The sequence below is a fragment of the Hipposideros armiger genome, unplaced genomic scaffold (genome assembly GCF_001890085.2).
Source record: "Hipposideros armiger isolate ML-2016 unplaced genomic scaffold, ASM189008v1 scaffold_486, whole genome shotgun sequence".
NCBI lineage: Eukaryota > Metazoa > Chordata > Mammalia > Chiroptera > Hipposideridae > Hipposideros > Hipposideros armiger.
The window spans coordinates 330192-346613 of NW_017731836.1; the positions used below are offsets into that span (position 1 = coordinate 330192).

Genomic DNA, 16422 nt, shown 5'->3' on the forward strand with positions numbered 1-16422 from the left:
TGATTTTTGAAGAACTGAGCTATAAATGAAAGAACAGAAAGTTCAGCACCCCACTCCCAGTGCCTGTCTGGCTGGCTGACCAGACCTACCACTCTAGGCAGGAACCCTCATTTACTGGAACATACTTATTTTTACATATCAATGATGTATTTTTGATGTACTTGATTAAGTATTATGGGTTCGGCCCCAGGAAACACCACTGCAGTTTATAAATAGTGAGTTCAGGGATGTACAAGGTTCCTGGAATTGCAGCAGTATTTTTGCTTTTTTATGTCCCTGTGTACATTTGCTATTTTTTTTTAAGACCAGCTCTCGCCCAAGTATGTGTTTTTTCTTTCAAAACACCTTTGTATGAATTTCTAGAAATGTCTACTCTGTCCGTCTCTCAAACATCAAGCCATACAAATTAATCCCAAATAACAGCTATTCATTGTATACTAGATTAAAAACCTAGGTCCTCCACTTGAAGTTCAAGCTTTGAGGTCCACGTCACTTTCACGGCACCCTAACTTACAAGGAATCAGGTTTTAGTGTTTGGCAACACTGCAACCTCACAGAGATTTTACCTTTGAAATCAATTCTTCAGGCTCCTGAGAGATTCCACTAGACCCCGTGAGGCAGCTTGTTATCACTGTCTGAACTCTGCTCTCCCCACCCCCTTTCCAAATCCCAACAGAAATGGAGATCTTCGCCCTTTTCAACAAACCGAAGAGCCATCAGGAGTGCCGGCAATACTATCCCGTCACCATTCCTCTTCGGGTCTCCACGAATGGCCAGACGGTGAGCGGTTTGGATGCCAACTGGCTGGAGCACATGAGCGACCACTTCCGGAAAGGAGGCGTGCTGGTGAATGCCGTCTTCTACCTTGGCATGGTCAATGGTATGGAATCCCCAGCCCTTGGGTGGTCCTGATGAGCTCAGCTTCTCATTCTAGTCGTCTTAGAACCTGCTCCACTCAGAAAGCATAGCAGCTAATAAACATGCTGCATTTGATTTCCAATGAACACATCTCGAGGAATTTTCCATAAAGCGCACGGCCTATGCTCTCTAAACCTGTCTAGAGGTCAGCCAGGTACCTTCTAAAATGACAGAGAAAGAGGAGTCATTCTGTTTCATGGGTGGTGGCCTCAGTCTATGTTGCTTTTAAAGGCCTTGACAAAGATGATTCCCGGTTTTAATTGCCCCCTGGGATCATGCCTCTCTGAAAGTGAAAATTGTTTGTAGACACTATTACAGTTTGAAGTAGCAGTAGCAGCACCTTGGAATTAACAGCAGAGAAGTGAATTGAACACCCTGGTTCCTATAAGCTCTGTAGGGACACACAACTGGTCCTGGGTCTTATGACTCCCAGTAATGGCTTATCCCTGGAGGCTTGCTGCATGGGGTAGCCCTACTGCTGTCAGCTTTTCGAAGGCAGAGAGAAACTACCCAAAGTGGGGAAATGTGTCAAGCAAAGAAAGGATTTTCAGGTTAACACAAAGGCAGGTTAAGTCACTAGGGTGCATTGAAGCTGGGAGGCAATTTGGAAAGTGGGGCCAACATGGCAGCATGTGTGGATCCGGGGTGGGGGGGGGTTGCTACTAGTCTGCAGGATTCCTAGGTGAGAAAAATGTAACACCAAATTCATTGATCCCAGTAAAACCTGGCAGGGGCATCACATCAACAGCACAGTGTCTTGGTTGTTGAGCAGTTTTCTCTCCAAGGATTAGCAGAGTCAGGAACGGAGCTTGGATTCTATATTACTTGCAATCCTTGGAATGCCGACAAATATCCTCAGAGGAGACATCAGTCTTACTTTTGAATATACATTCTGTAAATCATCCAAAGCCTTAGAACATTGCACAGCACAGGCAGGTCGAAATCTTGGATTTAGCAAGTCCCTTTGTTACTATCTAAATATCAATATCTAATGTTAATGTATTAATATAGTAGTGGTAGGCATTGTATGGTATAGTGGGCCACAACCACTTGGGGAATGGATGAATGACATAAGAAAGGTAACTGGCTCATTAAGAATACATCTTGAGCAGTGCTGCCTGACAGAACTTTAGATGACGATGGGGATGTTATCTGTGCTGTCCAATATGGTAGCCACACATGGCTCCTGACCTATTGAAATGTGGCTAGGATGACTGAGGAATTGAATTTTTAAATTTAATGAATTTTCATTAATTTAAATTTAAATTTCTATTGTGGCTAGTGGCTAGTGTATTGGACAGTATGGTTCTCGAGTATAGATTTCATACATACAACTGCTGAAGAGTTGGTTTGGTTCCCTGGAAGCGAGGTCCGTAACCTCCCTCTATACAAAGAGGCCTTCCATGGGTGCTTACAAAGTTCCTCGAAGCTAGATAATGTCACGGTCTGTTTTGAGATGCACCATAAAACATCAATGGAAACAGCTTGGGGACAGTGTTCACAGCCCTGACTCATCAGCATTTGGGGAGACCAGGGAGGAACCCTTCACCTCTTGCTTTCTGCAGAGACACCCCATGGGTTCCCATCTTGGATTGTGGCAACACTGGCTCCTCTTATCTCCTCTTGGTGCCCATGCGTCTCTCTATGGTCATGCATAGTTTTAAATTTCTCCCTGGAAAGCTGATGGTTAGTTGTACTAACTTCTCAAAGATCTACAGGGAGGTGCTGGAGGTAGCAGCTACACAGGCAGCCACTTTTGAGAATTGGGGCATCAAAAGGGAAGTTTTCTCTTTGGCTACTGCATGAGCATGTCCGGGGCAAGCTGAACCCCAAGAGAGGTCACCTTGAAAGTTCACAATGTCATGTATTGTCTCTCTAGCCATTGTACTTTAGTAGTCAAGCCTCAGTTAATCTCCCCTACTTTTCCCTACCCCATTCTCTGACCTGGAGTCCCAAAACACAGACAATTTATATAGCTTTATCGTCAGATTTAACTCGCGTGTTTGAAATGCTGTTATATCCTTCCTTGGCTTTAGCTGCATTAAATCCAGCCTTTCTGCCTTGAAGACAGAACATGAAATTTCCCCTGGCATGTGCAAAACTGTGACAGTCCTGCACTGAGCCTGTGACATCTCCACAGCAGGGCTGCCCCGTTTAGACCTCCTCCATTGCTGCACGTCTCTGTGTCAGGGATGGCTGCAAAATTCTCAGAACAAAATTAATGTAAACCCACTCAAAATTCAAACATGATTTCACCCTGTGTGTTTCTGATGGGAGGGAGAGTGCTTAGTGGTTAAGGGCACTTCTGCTCTGGAAAAGCCCAAGGCTTCCGTTGGCCAGGGATGAAATATGCATATATTTTTTTCCCAGAATTTAAAATAAAACAAAAAAAAAAAAGCTAATCATAATTATAAAAGAAACCTATTTCTAAGAAGATAATTAGTGTCCTTACAAATAAACCTGGCAGAGCCTGAAGCACATCTTTAAGCTGTTTGCCATCTGGAAAAGCAAAAAGTCGTGACTCTTAAATGGATATTTGTGCTCCAAAATATTTTCCACAGAGTCATAAAACTCCCATGAGAACTTTGTCCCATAACCAAGGTGATGTTTTAGCCTGAATTATCCAGTTAAGACTCCAGCTTTTGTTTTTGAGTTTTGATTCAGGATGTGGAAAGCCATGCACAGTCCTCAAGTGTGGGCTTCTGATTGATCTCCAGGGCTCCTTTCCTTAGAACGACCAGGTGTCTTGGGCTGAGGAGGTTGTGCCCTTAGGCCCTGGCAAGCTAAGGCCCAGATGAAAGAGAGGTGTGCTAATGCTAGCCACCTAGCAGGTACTATGAGCTGTTGCTAATCTAAGCAGTCAAACAGCAACTCCTTTACTCCCCACAAAATAGTGAAGGAGGCACCTTTGTTATCCTTGTGTTAACAAGGATAGCTGTGGAAACTGAGGCGCAGAGCAATTATGTCACTGTCAAGGTTACCAGCTTGTAAAGTGGCAAGGAAGTGGTAGGAAGAAAGAAGGGCATGGGCAGGGAAAAGGGACATGAGGAGAGAAAAGAGGTGGCCGTGTTGGTAAGAAGTTGAGGTGCCCAACCGGGCCTTGGGTTGTCCTTGGGGAGGGAAGGCAACTCCAGGGTCACCCTTAGGGAAACAGCAGGACCTGGGTGGCCAGCCGGCAGTGTGGATGAGTCCCTGGGCTGGTCAGACAGCAGAGCGGACAGGCTCACAGAAACACTCCAGCCACTGAGAAAAAAGCCAGAATCTACGCTTCTAGAGGGTAGACAAGGACGGGAGGGGAGACCCTCTGCTGAACTGGCTGCTGATGAGGAGTGAGGCAGGTACCAGAAGTCAGGGGTCAGGGGTCAGGGGTCAGGGCGAGGTGGAGCAGGCTGCCCACCATCTGGAGACCCACTCAGGAGCCTGATTTATCAGCAAGGGCCTCCAGGCTTGCAGAATCCCTGCTGCCATCACTGCTACCAATGCTGCTGCCACCACCAGCTGTCCTTCTCCTGCTCTCCCTCCCTTTGTCCCCCTGGCACTGTCCTTGCTCTGCATTCTTCTTGTCCCACCCTCACCCTCTCCTTGTCCCACCCTCACCCTCTCCTTGTCCCCTCCTCAACCTCTCCTTGTCCCCTCCTCACTCTGCCCTCACTCTACTCCCCTCCCCTGACCCTGACCCTGACCCTGACCCTGACTCTAACCCTAACCCTCCCCTCACCTAGTCTCCTAGCCCAGCAGTCCTTCCCACACTGGTGGTATCATCTTTATCAAGCCCATATTCAGATGTCATCAGTTGTTTCAAAAATGGCCTTTGTAGCAAGTTGTCCAAGCCAGAATCCAGTCCAGCCACATGTCCTGCAGATGGTGACCGTGTCTTCACTTCTCTTTTACCTGGAAGAGTCATTTCTTATGACCCTGACTCCTTGAAATAAAACTGGCCTCTTACCCTGCATTCTGGATTCGTCTGGTCAGTGCCTCACGGTGTAATTTACCTTATTTCTCTAGCCTCTGTTTCCTATATCTGGAATTTGGTTCTAAGGCCTTCATTAATTAAGCTTATGATTAGAATACAGATGATGTTGCGTTCTACACATTGGGTCACATCAGGAGACCCATTAAACCTCAATTTGTCTCCATTTTCTACCTTTTTAAAAGATTGTCTTCCTGGAGACTTTCCCTGATGCCCCAGCCACATCTAATTGCAAATACCATTTGGTATTTATACCACTTTTTTGATGCCTAGCATAACCTATATGACCTTATATTTGCAAAATACACATGTAAAAAACATGCACATATTTCAAATAAAAGACATGTAGAGACACATATTTTACACAGACAGACTTGCAAACCCTTGGGCGGGTCCTGCGTCCTGTGCTTCTTAGTACCCCATATACTCTACACTGTGCCCTGTATACAGTAGGTGATCAATTAAGGTTTCTGATAGTCATGTCGATGATGAGGCAGGGAGAAGCTGGTGTTGGGGTGTGCATCCCCAGGAACCTGAAGATTCGGGGATCAAAGAGCTTGGGGTGGGGAGAGTGGAAAGCGGGGGAGAGTGAGGTGGTTCTGGTGGTTCCTGCAGCCACTCCGAGAATGTCTAGCCCAGTCTTACAAGCGTGGCTTCTCCTTCTGAGGAGCCAGTTAACGTAGGGGGTAGGTAGATTTCACTTGTGCCATTAAAGGCATTTTCTCTCATACCCATAACACATCTTTAAATCAACATTTTATTGTTGATCTAGCACATGTAGAGAAAGCTGTACAGATTATAAGGATATAGCTCAGTGAATTTTTGCAAGGTGAGCAAACTCCTGTACCTGGCCCCCAGACCAAGAAATATTAATAGAACATACAAGGCCCCTTAAAGGTCCCCGCATGCCCCTCTCTGTTCCTATCCCCCAGGGGTGACCACAGTCCCAACATGAAACACCATAGATTCGTTTTGAATTTATTTTTTCCCAGTTTTATTGAGATACAGTTGACCTATAATATTGTACTAGTTTAAGGTATACAAAATAATGATTTGACATATGTATATAAAATGATTACCACAATAAGTTTAATTAACATTCATCACCAAACATGGCTACACATTTTTTCTTATGATGAGAGCTTTTAAAATCTATTCTCAGAAAAAAATCTATTCCCTTAGCAACTTTCAAATACCCAATACAATATTGTTCACTGTAGCCATCATGCTGTACATGACACCCCCAGGACTTAACTCATCTCCCAGCTGGAAGTCTGTACCTTTGACCACCATCACCCATTTCCCCCACACTCCTGCCCCCCAGTTCTGGCAATCACCATCCTGTTCTGTTTCTGGGAGTTCAGTTTTTTTAGATTCCACATGTGAGATCATACAGTATTTGTCTTTATTTGTCTGACTTAGTTCATTTAGCATAATGCCCTCAAGGTCCATCCATATTGTCACAAATGGCGGATTTCCTTTTTTTTTTTTGTAACAGCTGAATAATATTCCATTGTGTGTATCACATTTTTTTTTTATCCATTCATCCATCAGTGGACACTTAGGTTGTTCCCATGTTTTGGCTATTGTGAAAAATGCTTCAGTGAGTATGGGGTTGCAGAAACCTCTTTGGGATAGTGATTTCATTTCCTTGGGATATATATCCAGAAGTGGGATTGCTGGATCATATGTAGTTATATTTTTTGGTTTCTTGAGGAACCTCCATATCATTTTCCCTACTGGCTGTGCCAATCTACATTCCTACCAGCAGTGCACAAGGGTTCCCTTTCCTCCACAACTTCCCAACACTTGTTGTTTCTTCTCTTTTTGATGATAGCCATTCTAATAGGTGTATCTCACTATGGGTTTTTGATTTGCAGTTTTGAAAGTAATGGAGTTGTTGTCCTTAATGTCTTTGACTTCTTTCACTCATTATGTTAGAATCATCTGCATTTTCACATGTAATTGCAGATAGTTTTTTTCTCATTGCTGCGTACTAGCCCTTGTGTCGAAATATTATATATAATTAAATTGTATATATAATTATACACACACACACACACACACACACACGATGTCTGACAAATAAGTTTGCAAACTCACCCTAGATAAAGTGCTCCATACCTCATTGCTGTATATCACTACGGTCACCTTTGAAGTACTCCCCTTGGGAAGCTATGCACCGACACAAGCACCTAGCCCACCCTTCAAAGTAATTTTGGAACTCCTTTTCTGGAATGGCCATCAGAGCTGTCATTGTATTACCCTTGATGTCCTGAATGTTATCTAAATGTCTTCCTTTCAATATTTCCTTTATCTTTGGGTAAAGCAAGAAGTCATTGAGGGCTAGATCAGGTGAGTAGGGAGGGTGTTCCAATGCAGTTATTTGCTTACTGGCTAAAAACTCCCTCACAGAAGTACGTGTGAGCTGATGCATTGTCGTGATGCAAGAGCCGTGAATTGTTAGGGAAAAGTTCAGGTCGTTTTCATCTAACTTTTTCACGCAGCCTTTTCAGCACTTCCAAATAGTGAACTTGGTTAACTGTTTGTCCAGTTGGTACAAATTCATCATGAATAATCCCTCTCATATCAAAACAAGGTTAGCAACATCGTTGCAACAAGTTCATGAACTTAATTGTCTGACCTCATGTGTGTGTATGTGTGTGTGTGTGTGTGTGTGTGTGTGTGTGATTTAATCCACTTACAAGTATATTTTTGTTTTCTGTCCCATGTAGGAAGGCATAGCATCTGCACAGATTTGTCTCAAACAGAAGCCCTAAGGCCATCTCGCTGAGATGTCACCCAAAATATCAAGGCAGGGAGTGTGGTGTAGTGGTCAGAGAGCACCTGCTCCACAAGGCTAGGGACCTAGGTTGTTCATTGCCTACCCCAGCTCATGTGGTAGCACCTGGCACATTTTCATGGTAACTCAATAAATATCTGTTAGTTGTGGAAAGAATATAGACTTTGGGACCAAACAAACCATATTTGATATCTAAATTGGCCCTTACATTCCATTTGAACATGGACAAATAGTTTAACTCCTTTAGCCTCCAATTCTCTTACCCACTAAGAAGGAATGCTAAACTTTGGAGAGGATTCAATGAGAAACCATGAACTATGCGTCTGTGTACCTCCCATCCAGCAAGCACTGAATCAGCATTTCTTCCCTGTCTAGTCAGTTAGATGGCACTGAACTTGCAGGCTAACCTTTACTATAACTGAAGAGGAGTAATGTCTCCCCTAGATTATTCACCACTTCAAATTGAGAATGCAGGAAGGCAGGCCAAGAGCAGCAGCGAGGGCTGGAGAAGATGGGGAAGGCATCTTTTGATGTCAGCAGATGAGCTGCAGTGTGAATGGGAAGCAACATGGCACCATCACCAGGGATTGGTTGAACGGTGATTACTTTTGCAGTGGGGCGACAAGTCGGTATGACAACACATGCAGTTACCTTCATGTGGTTGGCACGTGCCATTCCTGGAATCAAGGTGGTGCTGTGAGCACCATGCAATGTCTAATGGGGAGAAGGGGCTTTCTGTCATGCCAGCTACCCTGGTGTAGACCATTCAGTCCAACCTAGCTGGTTAAAAGGAACACAGTAACATTTTTTCCTAGCCCATATACATTGACCACTTGTCACGGTGTGCACATTTCAGGCTAGAAGAATAGCACCTCGGGTGAGCCTGAAGGTTAGTTTGCTGGACGGAGTGTTACTGTCTCAGAGGCTACAGGGGAAGAGCAGTTGCCTCGCAGAATTTCCCTCTTGGGATAATAGGGCGAATCTTCTTTTCCCACATCCTTCTTGTAAATCATAAGCTTGGAGTGTTAAGGTGGCCTTTTGCCAAAAGACTGGCATCAAATATTTATACAATACCAGAGCAAATAGCTTTCTGTGCACAGTGGGGAAGCTGCTTTACTTTTATAAAAAATGCGGTGATAATGGAGTGTTTTCCATAGATGGAGGGCGATTTAACCTTTTTAGATCGGGAGCCTTCACTCTAAGACCTATTTATACCCAGCTCGGTGCACATTACAGTGAGGCGGAGCCAGCAAGGCAGTGAGGAGACGGGGAGTGGACAAGGCCAGCACAACAAGGGTTTCTTTAAAAGCCCAGCTGTCTGCTTTCTGTGGTTCATTGACTCTTTTGCTGTTACAGGTGACCAAATGTTGACAGCCATTCTGAACTGGCTTCAGCGTTAAGTAGGTAGGTCAGCACCCTGACTTCAGGGTGACAGAGCAGCAGACTGAGAGGCTGGAAGGCAGACACCGGAGGAGGCAGCTGGGGGATAAGGGCCTTGTTTGTTACTACTTCACACCCCCAAGCCCGGCCATGCCGCTCCGCACTGATCACACAGCCCTGTTCCCAGGCCTGTGACTCAGGAGGAAGAAGGAACAGCCAGGCAGAGGGTGGGAAAGGAAGTCTGGATGGACTGCAGGGACTCCTTCCCGCTTCTGGACCTCAAGTCTGCTGTACTGCACAGTGCTGTTGGCAGGCTAAATACCATCATATTATTGATGTCACGTTGGGCACTCTCATACTTAAAGCACAGGGTAGGCACATTTAAAGGGCTTGGCGGTGTTGAATTGAGGAGATCTGCAGGTAGAGGCTTTGGAAATTGGATATAACATTGTTTTATAGAAGCCTTAAGGATGACTTTGTGCTGTGCTGACACTATCCTGAAGGAATCATTGAGAATCTTGTGATCCCAAGCCTTCTCAGGTCAGGACTTGGGAAAGCTTTATTCAAAGGGGTTCTGTAAGGCATCCCTACTGCGGCCAGGGCTCCAGCTGGACCAGAACTTTCCAGATGAGCTGGACTATTGTCCATGCTTGGCCTAGACCTCAGAACACTTGTACCATGGTTCAGCTGAAGAGCAGTCCTGTTCTTCCCTGGTCACCTTTGTAAAATATCTCATAGGAGGGCATTGAACATACACTTGGGGAAAGCTTTTTAGCAGAGCAGATGAGAGAGGCAGCTTAGGACTTTTGCTAAGGCTGTTTGATGACAGATTCTCAGGATAGGGGACAAATGAAAAACTGGAGCAGGATATTGATTAACTCACAGAGGTCTTACTTGAAATGGAGAATTATCTTGTCAGATAGGAATAATATAAAGACAAGGCAGCTGTGCTCCATGAATTACCCTCACAGCCGTGGTTTGTTGAGCTGGTCAGGCCTCTCTATCATTCTGGATTAATCAGGAATGTCCCTAGGCTAAGCAAAGTACCCTGGTCTCATTTTTCTCAGGTTTAGGTTGAGCACTAGATCAGTCAGCGATGGCTACAATAATGCTGTGTAACAAACCACTGCAGAGCTCAATGGCTTAAAACAGTATTCATTTATTCTCACATATTTGCAGGCTGGCTGGAGCAGCGCTGTTTTGAGGCAGCTTTGCTGCTGTCATTCAGCTGGGCTCATTCACAGGTCTGTGGGTCAGCTGATCTAGGCTAAGCTCCATTGTGGCAGCTCTGCTCCACCTATATTTCATCTTCCTTGAACCACCTAGCTAGCTGGGGCATGTCCTCTCAAAGTGTCAGCAGAGACACAAGCGATCAAGCCCAGCCACACAAATGCTTTTCAAGCCCCTGTTTGCATCACACCTGCTAATATCCCATTGGCTAAGCAAGTCACATGATAAGCAACTAGTTGGCTGGTCTCCCCAATACTCTTATTCTTGACTTTCTTCTCATGATTCCGCTACCATTGAGAGAGAGATTGAGGGAGAGACTGAGAGAGAGAGAGAGAGAGAGAGAGAGAGAGAGAGAGAGAGTTAATTAGTTGTTTTTTGAGTCCTTTGCCCATTTCTAATGGTGTTTTAGTATTTTTAATGCTTGATTTGTAAAAGCTTTTAATATATAAAGAATGTTAAGCTTAGGCATTTTTTTTTTCTTGTTGCAAATAACTTTCTCGTTTTGGTAGTCTTTTGGTTTTGTTTATGAGGTCTTTGGGAAGACAGAGCTAAATATAGTTCTGTATTTACATCTGTTGGTTCTTTTCTTTGTGACTTCTGGAAAATGCAGTTCCTGAACTTCAGTGTGATTTAGAGAGCTTTCTGAATTTGTCTCCCTTCCCTCCATGGAAAAAAAAAAAAAAAGGTCCCATTATTGTGTGAATTGGCCTTTTAAATTAACATAGCATATCATTAAACATATTTTTATATGTATTGCCATAACAAAATACTACCAATGGGTTAGCTTAAATAGTAGACATTGATTTTCTCATAGTTCATGATCAAGGTGCTGGCAGATTTGGTTTCTGGTGAGACCTCTCTTTCCTGACTTGCAGAAATCTACCTTCTCTCTGTGTTGTCATATGGCCTTTTGTCTGCACAAGGAGCCAGGGATGGGTTCTGATGTCCCTTCCTCTTCTTATAAGGACATCAAACCTAACAGATCAGGGCCCACCCTTATAACCTCATTTAACTTTAATTATCTCCCTAAAGGCCCAATCTCCAAATACAGGAGGTTAGAGCTTCAACACACGTTTTAGGGGAGACACAATTCGGTCCATTAATAGTCTGCTTGAGCAGCGATTTGTAGAATAGAATCTAGGGACCAGGGGGCATTCTCTGTCCACCACCCCATTTCACAGATGAGCAGCCAGTCCCTAAAAGGGGTCACATCACTTCTCGTGGTAAATCATGGACCCAAACCACCTGCTTCTAAGCCCAGTCCTCTTTCCCACTATGTCTAATCTAAAGGAATCGAGGTCATTGGAAACCATTAAAAAAGGGAGGGGGCGAAAGCTCGTCCCTTCATGTCTTCTACAGGGGTAGGGACCTGTCGTAATTTTCTTTACACCCTTGTTGCCCAAAATAGTCTTGAGTCATGCTATGTGTGTAGTGTGCCACTGTTGAATTGTACAGAACTCAGAACCTGGTACGTTGACTAAAGCAATGCCCAAAGAAACGCTTACAGTGGTAAATCATTTAGGAAAACTCCCCCTTCCCCCAAATTCCACCTCTTGACAAGAGCTGCCTGAAGTGTTGCCTGTACAGCAGCCCACATCATATGGAACTTCCAAGAATCAACTCATCTAGAATGCGTCTGACAAGCTCAGATCTGGTGTGTTGTATCTATCTCCCCCTTTAAAAAAAAACCTGTCACCTAAATATAGTTTTCTTCTAAAAACTGTCTCTAAATGACTGTGTTTTACCCTGAATAAGTTATCCCCAGTGCATCCTGACGTTGGGGCGTGAAAAGGAAGGTAAGCGCGTGAAATCAAATGGTGATTGCTAACAATGAAATTTGGGCTCATAAAATCAAGGATATTATTCAGAACTGCGAGGTAAATTAGTCTCATTCATTCTGATGGGGCTAGACTCTATGGCTGTGTGTGCCTTCTTTAATTAACATGCTGAAAAGATGTTCTGATTGGGATTATTAATGAATGCAGTGAAAATTTTTGCTGCTTGTAAGGCTTCTGCCACAGACGGTTTACAGAGCCCCACCGCCTTTTTCTTTTTTCCACAGATTCCTTACACGGCTTGACAGATGGAGTATTCATCTTTGAAGCTGTTTCCACAGAAGATAGCAAAACCATACAGGGCTATGATGCTATTGTTGTTGAACAATGGACGGTCCTGGAAGTAAGTGTGGGATTGGCAGGGGCACTGCTTTTGTTCCGATGTGATTGTTCGATTCACTTGCTGGATCTGCCCGTGGCTGCTGCTCAGCTGTGGCTTTCCTCTGAAAGGGCAGTTTGCCCTGGGTAGACCCTACAAGGACCCCTTTCGTCCTTTTATGCCTTTCCTTTTCCAGCCCCCAGTTGGGGAATGGACCCCATGTTTCCCTTTCTGTAGGAAAAACACATTGTGTGTGCCGGACCCTTCGCTAGAAAAGATTCTTCTTTCATTAATTTGCATATAACTGAAAACTCTTAAGGGACGGAAATGAGGCAGACACACAGTTTGTGGCCTCCGTAATAATAACAGCAGCATCGTTATTGGAGCTAGACCCTCTGGCTCCCTGTGCCAGGTAGCCTCAGAAGAAATATATGCACACGTGCTCATTTTGTCTTCACAATAATCCTATGTAGGAGGTAGCATGATTGCTCCTATTTTACAGATGAGGAAACTGAGGCGCATAGAGGTTAGGTCCCCGCCCAGCATTACATATTAAGTGCTAAAGGATGTCTTTGAGAAATGTGGACCCACGAGGCCACCAAATTGCGGTCAGCAGAGGAATTCCTCAAGCCATGTCCCTCCGGGACTTTGGAAGAGATATTCAATAATTTATTTCTCAGACTCTCTGGTGTAGACTTTAAAGGTATTTCTCTAACTATGGAAGCATGGGCTTTTTAGGCTCATCTCTTGCCCACCCAGCATCCTGGACGTAAAGGGAGACGCAGTTTGAACATGGAGGACCAATTCCTAAAGGCCCTGGAAGAACACAGGGGTGGGGTCATTCTGAGGGGCCCCTGACAAACCTGGCTGTCTGTGCCAAAGTGAGACAGAGGTGGACGCAGCCGTTTGTGAGGGGTGTGGGATAACGGGACCACCGGACAGCAGGTGCTTGCCATGCCCTCAGTGCCCATGGGACCTGCACCCTGGAGGCGAGTCCCTCACCTGGTTGCAGGAGTGGGGTGCCCCAAGGGCACTCTTAGTCAGCCTTGAAGCCCGTAGCAGTGAAGTAGGTAGCAGGGCTTTTGGAGGGGCTGCTTGCATCTGAGCAGTGATGGGAAATCACTGTTTGCAAGTATGACAGCAACAGTATGAAGAAAAACTGTAGTCATCAGAAACAGGAATTCCAAAAACAGCATCCAGGGCAGGTGAGGGTCGTGGCCAGGACTCCTGAGGGCGTGTGGAGAGAGAAATCAGTTGATGACCCTGTTTGCGACCAGGCCCCACCAGTTACTCCTGCCTGAGTGATCCCAGGGAGCCTTCATGCGCTAACTGGAAATGAGGTGCAAAGAAAGTGAGGCTCAGTCTAAAATGCACAGCAATGGAGAGGGGATGAGGTGGGAATAAAAAATAATAATAATATAAATAAATAAATAAATAATAAAATGCACAGCAATGCGCAGTCCAACGGGGGCAGGTCATGTCCCTTCTTGGGACCCTGAACTCCCTCAACCGTAAGATGGGGGCAGTGCTGGTCATCAGCCCAGCAATTGTGATACAGGGAAGGCTCCAGGTGGTGGTGAAATGTGAACTAACGGGTCACAGCTGAGGATCTTGAGGGCCTGCGTGCCCTCATGCTTCATGCTTCAGCGCTCGGCTTGCTCTATAACGCTTGGCTGTAACAGCAGGCCACGCACGGCTGCACCCAAAACAGTTGCATGTGCGGAAGTGTTTGGCAGGCCACGGGGACGTGTGTAAAATCTCGTTGTCTGCACATCAGAATGACTGGTAAGGGAAGGCATTGTGGTTTTCCTCAAAAAAACATGACTTGATGGCCATGATCCAACATCATCTAAGAAACTGGTTCTCAAAGTGTGGTCCCAGAACAAGCAGCATCCGCGTCGCCTGGGACGTTGTTGCAAAAGCAAATCCTTGGGCCCCACCTGGGCCTACTGAAGGAGAAAGTCTGGGGATGGGACCTACCCATCCGTGTCTTCACAAGCCCTCCAGGGGATTCAGATGCACAATTTTAAAAGCCAGTGTCTACAAGAACAGTCCAGATGCCACTCTCACCGGGTGTCTGTGATCACGTGCTACTTGACGAAAGGGGTGATGGAGAGAGTACCCCAATGATACGTATTTCTTTAGTCTTTGAAACTAACTGTGACCTGGGTGGGTAACTGGAGTGAATGCATACTATATAAAATTTTTGTGGGAGGGAGATAAGGTTACAAACTTTAAAAAGGTCACTTGTCTTTTTAATGTGAGAGGTCAATGTTATGGGTTAAGAAGTTAGATCCGAAAAGATTAACATTTATTCAGAAACTTTTCTTGGATTTGCAGATTGATTTCCATTAGGTTTGTCAATTTTATTTCTTTCTCGGATGTTTGAACTTTTCCCTCTTGACCTCTTACGTGTTTGTGCATTAATCTATTTGGTGATACTAGTGTTGGGTTGTGTTGTCCTTGTTCCCTGTTCTCTCTCCCTGTCTTCTTCTTCTCTCTCTCTCTCTATTCCTCTCTCCCTCTCCTTCTCTCCTCAGAAATGCTTTGGCTTTTTCCCAGGAATCCTTGGAAATGAAATAGGATTTTATAGGCCTGTGAGAAGTCCAGTGGTGTGCACCAAGTGATAAAACCAATTCCGTGTGTCTCTTCCCAACTCCATATTCAGTGACAAATTCAGTCAGATTAGTAGCTTGAAATTGGCCATGGTGGAATTATTCCACCATGGAAGTTGACAAATGCTAGAAATTATGGTATTTTTCCCCCTAGAGAGGCATCTGTAATTGTGTTCCAGCCACCACTGGATGGACCTTTATTTCATCACATTTCAAATTATGTACAGGTTTGGTGACATCCTGTTAGGCAGAAACAGATTTTCTTAATTTTCATGATACTGATACAAGTGGATTAATGGTTGTTATGTTGTTGTTCACCAGTTTTCCATGCTCAAGTCTTTAGACTTGCTTCTGGCATGTAGGAATATCCCCAAATTTCCCACAGTGGAAGGAGACCACTGTCCCTTTTAGGAGTGTTAGCCTTAATGCTCTCTCAATGGCGAAAGGAGGGAGATCTCTTTGGGACAGACTGTACCCCTCTGGGTTTCTCCTCCTCTTTGCAGCTGGTGTAGGCAGCCTTCAGGAGTCAGGTCTGAGGTCACCTACTTCAGGAGGACTTTCAGACTCTGTCAGGGCTAAAGACCCTTCTGTGTCCCCATAGTTCTCTGCGCATAAGCCTATCAGAGCTCCTATTACACTCACTTTTATTCATTTATCCACTTTTCTCCCTTCACTCTGAGTTTCTTGGCTGGGGATATTCATCTTGGTTCTCCAACTCACACAGTGAATGCTTCCTGCATTAGGATGAAGGCTTTTTGGTTCAGCCCGAGGGTAGACCAACATTTCTCAAAATTCAGCTTGGCTCAGAATCACTCGGAGAGCTTTTGAAAACTCAGATATCCAGGTTCTACCCCCAGCGTGCCCACTTTGAGAATCCTGCTTTAGAGGAACTACGTGTATGCAGCTGGGTAACCAGCACAGCCCAGCAGTGTCCGTTTCAGATGAGGCTTGCTCATGACTCAGCTCTTTGAAGAGGTTCTGTCAGACCCTCCACTCTGACCCAAAGACATCCCTTGTCCTGCGTCCCCCCATCCAGGTGCTGGTGCAGCTCCCTCACTTGCCACCCAGCTACTTCCTCTCTTTCTCACCTTTCTGGCCTGTAGAAAAGGTCTTTCCTGTTCAAGTCTGGGCAGATCCCTCTTGGCTTATGGTTGACCCTGCTTTTCTGGCAACCACTGTCCTCCCAGGCCACCCCATGAGCTCTTGGGCTCCAATCACAAAACATCTCTAACCAGCATTTTCTCTTTTCTCACTGTTGGCACTAACCTGTCCCTTTCCTGCCTCTTTATTCCTGTGCGTATTAATATTCTCAGCTTCGTGTGCAGATGTGCCGTTTCAGTTCAGGCACATCT

General features: G+C 45.1%; 1 protein-coding gene across 1 annotated transcript in view; it reads left to right on the plus strand.

Annotated features, from left to right (window-relative positions):
• RFTN1 (raftlin, lipid raft linker 1) overlaps positions 1 to 16422 on the plus strand; it is a 198128-nt gene that overhangs the window by 147039 nt on the left and 34667 nt on the right. Inside the window, exons 6-7 of the mRNA XM_019667171.1 lie at positions 677 to 880; positions 12364 to 12479. Of these exons, the coding sequence (XP_019522716.1) occupies positions 677 to 880; positions 12364 to 12479 (320 nt within the window). The remainder of the gene's footprint in view (positions 1 to 676; positions 881 to 12363; positions 12480 to 16422) is intronic.